We start from the raw sequence: 8,790 nt of genomic DNA, 5'->3' as shown, positions 1-8,790 counted from the left end.
AGTTGTATCAAGATGTCATTATCTCATCTGTTGTGATCAAGAAGCAGTCAGCTCAGCTGCTGAGGGGCCCCACTTGGGACTTATTAATAAAAATAGACTAAAAAGCAACTATGGTGAGGAAAAATATAGGCAGTAAGTACCTAGAGTTTGTGAGGATTGTCCAAGAGTTTCCACGTGGGCATGGTGACTCTTTACTGACCTAAACAACTCTCTGAAGACCCTGGGGCATTATGCTCCTGCTGGGGTAAAAGTGACTTTCTTACCACAGTGGTGAAAGCTGTGTAGCAATCTCACAAAGATCACTTTGCCCCTCAACACTGAGCTTCATTCCCTAACAACACACTCTATCATCAGGGGACTTCGTACTTTCCTTTAGCTACCAGCTAGACATCAGCTTGTGCTTGACTAAGCCAACTCTCCTGAGAACCAACCTCATAGGAAAGATACACCTCAACTGAATTTGGACTTTATTTCTCCTATCTCCCCTTGCCTGGAACAACAGTGTAATCAATCTATCATTTGCAGTAGGTTATTTCTTACTGGCTTATTAAGAGACACATCCTGTTTGCTATTGGCTTGTGAAATTAAAATTCTCAGTGAACCTATAGTAGATAAAAATTAGCAACAATTTCAGTCTTGAGCATAATCTGCCTCAAAAGACATTTCTATTTCTGTGTCCATCTCTATCTCAATATCTCTTCCTGAATAGGTACACAAGAAATTGGTAACAATAATTGCTTAAAGTACGGAGTTAGGGGTCAGTGAGAGATTTCCTTTTCACTATTTATCTTTTTACATTGTTTGAATAGTATTTTCTTAGGGGATATGTAGGCAATGAATTCCAAAACGCTTTATAAATCATATAGCATTATGATTTATACAATTAGGGTTTTATACCCTAATAATTTTATACCCTGATTTATACGCCAATAATATACAATTATTAGAGTTTTATTGTTACTAGTATTTACTGAGGCTTCCCAGGTGACACTAGTGGTAAAGAACCCACCTGCCAATGCAGGAGACATAAGAGACCCAAGGGTTCATTCCATCCTTGGGTTGGGAAGATTCCCCTGGAGGGCATGGCAGCCTACGCCAGTATTCTTGGCTGGAGCATCCCATGGACAGAGGAGACTGGTAGGCTATAGTCCATAGGGTCACAAGGATTTGGACAGGACTGAAGCAACTTGGTATGCTGTCAAGCACCAGCAACATCTCAAACATTTAGCCTTTGTGAAAATTTGAATGAGTTAACTTAGTACTACATATGTTAGACTATGAGACCGTTTTTTCTTTTTAAAGTCACCCTTTGGCATATATAATGACGTTGGAAAAATACTCAAGGTGAAAAATATAAAATTTGTACAAGTGTCTGATTCCAATTTTGTGTGTTCCCTGTGTAAACATAATATATAAAAAGAGACCGTAAAGAACCGTCCACAATGCTTTGGCGGGGAGAAGGGAGACTTCGTGTTAATTTTCTTAATTACATTTTCCGATATATACCACATTTTTTACAGCAAGTTAACAAATGCTATTTGGAAAGAAAAAAATCACAATTAAATCTTAAAACTTGGCCAGAAGTGAATTTTTAAAAATTTCGTGAGAACGACTTGCTGCAGACCGGGAGGGCATATGGCAGGAATCAAAGAGCGTGCTAAAGGAAGACTGGAACGCTCCTTCCAGGCCCGGAAGTCCATTACTAACTGCAAGGAGAGGCAAGCGAGATGCTGGCCTCCACTACGGCTAGAGCGACCACGAAAAGACACAGGAACTTCCGGGGCGGAGCTCTCTGTTCCTTTCCCTTCCTTGGGGGAAATGTGGGTTGCTGGCACACTGAAAGTTCGCGATTGCTTGGCTGCTACTTCCGTCACTCTGAGACGGTGCTTGAAATTGGGAGCGACCATGGCAAAGAGCAAATTCGAGTACGTGCGGGACTTCGAGGCTGACGACACATGCCTGCCCCACTGCTGGGTGGTGGTACGGCTGGACGGCAGGAATTTCCATCGGTGAGCGAGCTCGGGAAGGGGTGTGTGCCTCGTAGGCGTTTCCGGTGAACCCGGCCCCTTCGTAGCAGCCCGCAGCTCCTGGTTACCATGGTAACGCGGCAGCCAATGACTGCGCGGCTTTAAGCATCAGGCTATGTGCTGGCTACAACTGGCTTGAACGCGAGTAGTCTGGATAGTTAAAAATGAGACATGGTGCTCCCCTGGTGAGAAGCTGGCCTGAGGTGTCCATTGGCAAGGCTGTGGTGGAAGAAGTCACTCTTGGGTGCATTATTTCAGCTCTTCAACTGATGTCCAAACTGGGTGTTAGGTTTCTTTGAGGGATTACTGTTCAGCGGCCTGTTTAGGGCTTGCTGTGGGCAACGCTGTACAGAGTATATTCTTGTTTCATTGTAAGTAACAGGGCACATGGACTGGATTCAGGAGGGGAAAAGTCAGAAAAAACAAAGTAACAGAAAGATGGGAATTTCTTTAAAAATGCTACTTTGGTAATGATTACTGTAGTTAAAATTTATTGAGCAGTCCAAGGAGCCAGGCATATGTTTGTTACCTCCCTCTAACCTTCAGGACAATCCTATGAAGTAAATTTATCCCCATTTCACAGAAAAGGGAATGGAGGATTAGTATACATGTTCCTTTTTCCCAGTTGGTCAGAGCTGAAAAGAAACAAACTGGAGTTTCTTAACGAAATAGATTGGGTTGTGGCTCCTGGAATGTTTGGACTCACAGCACTATTACAGTGTCTTCCTTTATGAACAGCCTGTTTAATCTGCGGTATTAATGACAAGGTCTCTTGCAGCCATGCCCTTTTCCCTTTTCTTTTTCCCATATGAAGGTTTGCTGAGAAACACAGCTTTATAAAACCTAATGACAGCCGTGCTCTTCATCTAATGACCAAATGTGCCCAAACTGTAATGAACGAACTGGAGGATATTGTGATTGCATATGGACAGAGTGATGAGTACAGCTTTGTGTTCAAGCGAAAAACCAATTGGTTTAAAAGAAGAGCCAGGTAATTCTGTGGCCTAGCTCTTTCAGAAAATTTCCTACCAGCATCTGGCTTCTGCCTGGGCTTCCCTGGTGGCTCAGCTGGTAAAGAATCTGCCTGCAATGCGGGAGACCTGGGTTCAATATCTGGGTTGGGAAGATCCCCTGGAGAAGGGAAAGGCTACCACTCCAGTATTCTGGCCTGGAGAATTCCTTGGACTATATAGTCCATGAGGTTGCAAAGAGTCGGGGAGGACTGAGTGACTTTCACTATCTTAATCATAAACTTGCAGACTGTAGAGTTTGCAACTGCAGAATGTGTGTGTGTGTATGTATGTATTTGTATATATACACATGCACACACATTGATACATTGATAATAGGTATCGAAGTTGACTGTTGTACTTCCATCTGCTATCTGGGCATTCTGTATGCTTCTTTATTCTTTTTCTTCCATTTCACATCACCTTAGCTTCTAAACTGAACATTAAAACTAGAAACAGAAACTAAACTTTTAAGTAAGGAGGATCTCAGTACAAATTAGACAAATCTCATATTTAATTTGGCAGTATGTTGAAACAAACTTTCACAGAAAACAGGTCATGTAATGAATTGGTATGTTTTTAAAACAGTGGTGTCCCTCCTCCCAAGGCTTGAAGAAAATCCTCTTGAACCATCAATTGACATCACATCCTATAGAAAAACATTTGATAATAGTAAACTACTTTATAGGGCTAGAAAGAGAGGTAGGCTGCATTTTAAATATATACCTGAAATATTAAAATAGTTTTTCTTGACTCATATTATCTCTTGGCTCTCCAGACAGTTTGTGTTATCACTGTGTTGCACCCACAGACCCTGTCATGGCGTTGAATTAATGTCAAGTATTTTCTCTTTTCTTGCTCCACCCAACCTGCCTTCTGCAAGTAAGTTTATGACTCACGTGGTTTCCCAGTTCGCCTCCAGCTATGTGTTTTATTGGCGGGATTACTTTGAGGACCAGCCCCTTCTGTATCCCCCAGGCTTTGATGGAAGAGTTGTGGTGTATCCTAGCAACCAGACTCTAAAGGACTATCTCAGCTGGCGGCAAGCAGATTGTAAGTGAAACCAAAAAACAGATGTATTGATAGTTATATCATTAATTTGTTATTTTAGAGGTGATGCTCCAAAATAGTTTTGACTCGTGTATTTTGTTTGAAATGCAGTATTTCAGGTTTTTAAAATTAGTTGAAAATACTTGAAAAATTGGGTTTTTTAATGTAAATATTCCTTACTTTTAGCTTTTTTTTTTTTAATTAGAAGATCTGGCAGTACTAAGTCTGTATTTCCACTTAGTATTGATCAGACCCTGTATAGTGACTTTTGCCTTTATACACACACACACACACGCATGCACGTGTGCCCATTCACAGGAGCCAGTGTACCTCAGCCTCTACTTCTCTGTTGTTCCTCTGGGGTCACCTACTCTGCTTTCCACACTTAGGCTCATGCTGGCTTTAGTGGGTATTTGAGTTGTGACCCTGCCTTACATGATGAAATATTTGTGAGACTTTTACTCATTTGATGTGTCTTGATTTTTCCAGAAGAATTGGAAAAGAGGTGGGAATAATACAAATCAAATAACTTTGAAAATATTCCTTAGCTTAATGCACCAGTTAACAGACTTGTGTGAAGCACAGCTGAAACGACAGGATAAAACTGTTAGAAAATAAGTGTTTTTTCCTGCTTCACTGCTTCCCTGTATGTTCCCTGTATGTGACTTTTGGCAGGTAACTAAATGTTTCGGAGGTCTCTTTACTTTAAAGAGGAGAGAAATTGGACTCCAGTACTCTTTGAAGGGTGAATATTAAAAAAAGATTCTATGTCCCTACACAGTGTTACTCTGTTTTCCTTACAGGTCACATCAATAATCTTTATAATACGGTGTTCTGGGCACTTGTACAGCAGTCTGGCTTAACACCATTACAAGCCCAAGAGAGATTACAGGTATATAGATCTTACTGCATTAAGACTTCAGGGGCGACAGTTTATGATCTCTTGTGACATTTTGCCATCTTTTTAAGCTCTTAAGTTTTTACAGCTTTGTTTTGAAAAGTTACAAAGATCATGCTCACAGCATGTCTGCTGCTTGCTTGCTTTGTGACTGTGGGTAAATTGTTAACCACCCCCTGAGCCTCAGTGTCCTCTGCTGGAAAATAGAATTAATAGCTCCACACTCCCACGTGGTAATGCTTGGCTGGAGCTGCATATTGACTGCCCTTTATACAGGGCACATGCTCGTCTTTTCTGTCAGCCCCACCTGGCTGCTTCATCATTGTCATTCCCTGCTGGGGACCTGGAGTTTCGGGTTAGGACTCTTGTGTATCGTTAAGACCTCAGACTCTGGGGAGTCAAGTAATTGTACTCAGATGTTTTTGTTTAGTTTACCTCTCTGCCTTAGGTTTTCGTAGGTAAAACGTGGAAAATAGTTGTTCCTACCTTACAGGTTTATAGTGAGAATTTTAAGTGGCATGATGCACGCTGCAAGTAACTAATAAATACTTTTATTATTAGATGCTACTTGCAGGTAAACTGTGAAATGAGACAATGTCTTTCATTAAGTCCTAATACAATGCCTGGTACATTATAATGACTCTGTAAATTGTTGTCATTATTAGCAACAGTGATAAAGATATACAGCAGTAATAGGAAGACTGGTAGATGTGGCCAGAGTTTGGAAGCGCTGAATTTAGATTTTGATTCTTAAGTAGAAGAGCACTGTTGGCCTTGGAAAATTTATATAATCTTTCTAAGCTTCTGAGCTCTCATCTCTAAAACAGAGATGGTCATGAGGGTCAAATAAGATATACCAACTCTCCAGGACAGAATCAGTACCCTTAACTGCTGGTGCCTCTCACTCCATCACAATAGTGATTGGTGAAGCCAGTTACTTGCTACAGAAGAGAACTTTATGGATTTTTGTATTTAAATAAGGTTTGAACTGCTCTTAAAAATTCATTAATACCTATATTATGTTTGATGAAATGCTTCCACTTCTTGATTTGTTGCTAGAAGTTTAGATAGGGGAATGGATAGGTGGGGCTAGGGGAGAGAAGAGACGTACAAAGCTTTTTATATTTGTTTTTATTTCTTCAGGGAACTCTTGCAGCAGACAAGAATGAGATTTTATTTTCTGAATTCAACATCAACTACAATAATGAGCCACTGATGTATAGGAAGGGGACTGTGTTGATATGGCAGAAGGTAATGCTGTTATGTCTAAGGGAAAAGGCAGGTCAGAAGGAAAACCTGTGCCCAACCCACACTTTGTCTTGACTGCTGCTTGCGTGCTGATGTGCTGACTGCGTGCTCCAGTCATTAGCACAGATTAGACCCTTTCCAGAACGAGATGCTATAGGTGATTATTATGAATGCTTGCTCTGTCAGCTCATCAGTCAAGTTTGTGATCTGGACTCTCCCCTTCTATAAGTAGAATTGCAGAATTTTAGACTTTGTTTTTTTGTGTCATAAGCTCTCCCCAAATCAAATCAAACCCCTTTATCAGGTACAGTGCCGATAAAAGGATTTTTGCATTCAAAGAACATTTTAAAAAATCCCACACTGGACCATTAAATGGCCCACCCATCCCATGAGAACTATAATTTGAGGAACTGATGTTGTATGTGAAGGTTCTGTTCCTTACAGAATGTTCGAGAGATTCTCTAGACAGTCCTAGTTAACTTAATATTCTGTCTCCTTTCATCTAAATCCTTAATTCTACCAATATGTTCTCTCTGATCCAGCTCCTGGGCATAATTATGTCTCTATAAATTTATTTCCTTCTGTCTAAAGTATTTTTTTCCGAAATGAATGTGTTTAAGTATTCAGGGAGTAAGTATCTTAAGAGCTCAGGATCTCACTGGTAACTTCAGCTCTTTTATTAGTATTTTTAAAGTATTTGTTCTTTGGACCCACAGGTGGGAAAACAGAAATATCTTTAATTCTGTGGTTATTGCTAACAAGGAACATAGAGTCCCTTCTGTGTTCCTAAGATCTCCTCTCAAAATAGAGCAGTATAACTGTTTAAAAAGTATTTTCAGTTTTAAAGAAATTCAGGTATGGTAAGGTATATATCTTCCTGAAAATATATATTTGTCAGAGGAATTGGGTTGGCTAAAAGTTTATTTGGGTTTTTCGAAAAACGCAAATGGATGTTTTGGGCAACCAAATATATAGCACACTTCTCTGTCTTCTGTCCCAAAGCCACTCTGTAGTTAACAGTGTCAGTATTTTAACTTTACCTATAGGTGGAGGAAATCACAACAAGAGAAGTTAAGCTGCCAGCAGAAATGGAAGGAAAAAAGATGGCAGTGACCCGGACCAGGACTATGGTGGTGCCCTTACACCGCGATATCATTGGAGATGCTTTCTGGAAGGAACATCCAGAGATCCTCGATAAAGACAGCTGACCTTCTGCTTTTCAGTCCTGGCGTGCTTAACCATCTCGCCCCCCAAGTCTCCTGGCCTTTGGTGGCCCTAGCATCTGTGCCATGCAGAAGTGTCCCGGGAGTGACATGACTTTGGTTGGGAGGGGAGCGGAGAGAAAAGGGGTGGATGTGGGTGCTGTATCTTGTTCTGCTTTAAGTGGAACACCTTTTTTGCAGTGTTGAAATGTAAGAAGTGCATTTAAAAAAAAAATCATGGTACTATTTTTATAAAGCAAGAACTGTATTATACCTTGTAGATGAATCATTTTTAGATTGTGGCATGGGCTCGTCAAGCTTTTTTCACCTGTTCTAGAAGATGAGCCCAAACTTTTCTGTCACCCGCTTGTTCTTTACCACAGAATCCAGTGACCTCAGTAACCTCACCTTTCCCACCCACCTAATTGTATTCATCTTTGGCAGACCTGGAGCTAGTATAGGTCGACGCCTTCCCAGTGCCTGTGAATGCAGGAATTCCAGGGCAAACTCAGAGCTTTGTGCCATTATCCAAGTTGGCAACCGGGGCTGAACTAACGAGTTGTAGCTGGGGTGTTCTTGCATAAACATTGCGTGGACTGATTTTGTGGAGTTGTCAGCATGACCCTCATCATCTCACCAGGGGTGGTGATCACAACAAGGCTGCCTACTCTCAGGAGAAAGAGAGTTAATGTCTATAGGAGAAGGGGAACGTGAGAATGAATGAGCCCGGAGGAAGATACCCTGTGGTCTCGGCACTTCAGTTTTGAAAGTCACCTTCCCGTTGGACTTCCTGAAAAAGATTCTCAGGTAGCCTCTGGAGTTGGGTGAGGAGCCGCGGGAACGGCGTGCTGCTCGTGGCCTCCGGGGTGAGGAGGCAGTGGGGATAGGTGGTAGAGAACTCACATTTCCGTTTGTGTTCATTTCATACTTTAGAGGAAAAAGATTAATTTGGCTCTATAAAGAATTAATTAAAAGCCCACATCACAGTGCCTGGTCTTACACTGTAGAATTTACAGCCAAGAAAATGTATTTTTAAAAGACTATGGCTGGTCTCGTCTCACTAATTGACACCCCATCTGTTGATGCCTTTTTTCCCTCCCTGTTCTCACTCCACGGGAATAGGAGACATGGCTTACAGTTGGTAATTGATAAAATTTGTTTGAGAAGAAAAAAATAAAGGTTTCAACTCTCTTGGCCTAATTTTTTTTTTTCATACAAATGCAGTATATGAGTCCAACTTTCACGTGTGAACATACTTAAACAAGCCAGGCTCACATCCCTTCATCACAGTGGTGGTCCACAGACTTCTGGATACAAAAATTTACTTGAAATGCTCTTTTAAAATGCCAGTTCCA

At 41.1% G+C, this 8,790-nt stretch overlaps 1 protein-coding gene across 3 annotated transcripts; it reads left to right on the top strand.

The window, feature by feature from the left end:
- The first annotated feature begins 1,791 nt into the window (after positions 1-1,791).
- On the top strand, positions 1,792-8,629 carry THG1L (tRNA-histidine guanylyltransferase 1 like). Of its 3 annotated transcripts, XM_088838538.1 has the most exons (7): positions 1,792-2,009; positions 2,842-3,018; positions 3,816-3,919; positions 4,016-4,090; positions 4,891-4,979; positions 6,129-6,236; positions 7,280-8,629. In XM_088838538.1, the coding sequence occupies exons 1-7, from the start codon at positions 1,819-1,821 to the stop codon at positions 7,439-7,441; spliced, it is 906 nt and encodes a 301-aa protein (XP_088694664.1). In that variant the 5' UTR covers positions 1,792-1,818; the 3' UTR covers positions 7,442-8,629. The 3 variants fall into 3 exon arrangements, with proteins under 3 accessions (XP_088694664.1, XP_055286808.1, XP_088694665.1); XM_055430833.2 differs by lacking the exon at positions 3,816-3,919 and having other exon boundaries at positions 3,921-4,090; XM_088838539.1 differs by lacking the exons at positions 1,792-2,009; positions 3,816-3,919 and having other exon boundaries at positions 2,880-3,018; positions 3,925-4,090.
- Positions 8,630-8,790: the final 161 nt, after the last annotated feature.

This window comes from Moschus berezovskii, chromosome 8 (assembly GCF_049115385.1).
Source record: "Moschus berezovskii isolate FMDL1 chromosome 8, NW_MosBer_1.0, whole genome shotgun sequence".
Classification (NCBI taxonomy): domain Eukaryota; kingdom Metazoa; phylum Chordata; class Mammalia; order Artiodactyla; family Moschidae; genus Moschus; species Moschus berezovskii.
Note: the sequence above shows the minus strand (reverse complement) of the source record. Positions and strands in the feature narration are given on the sequence as shown.

Excerpts from the sequence above, each read along its gene's own strand:
- THG1L (XM_088838538.1), top strand. The coding sequence starts at position 1,819 with ATGTGGGTTGCTGGCACACTGAAAGTTCGCGATTGCTTGGCTGCTACT. Across the intron at positions 3,019-3,815 it reads TGGTTTAAAAGAAGAGCCAG|ACAGTTTGTGTTATCACTGT; the intron begins GTAATTCTGTGG and ends TTGGCTCTCCAG. Across the intron at positions 3,920-4,015 it reads ACCCAACCTGCCTTCTGCAA|GCTTTGATGGAAGAGTTGTG; the intron begins GTAAGTTTATGA and ends TGTATCCCCCAG.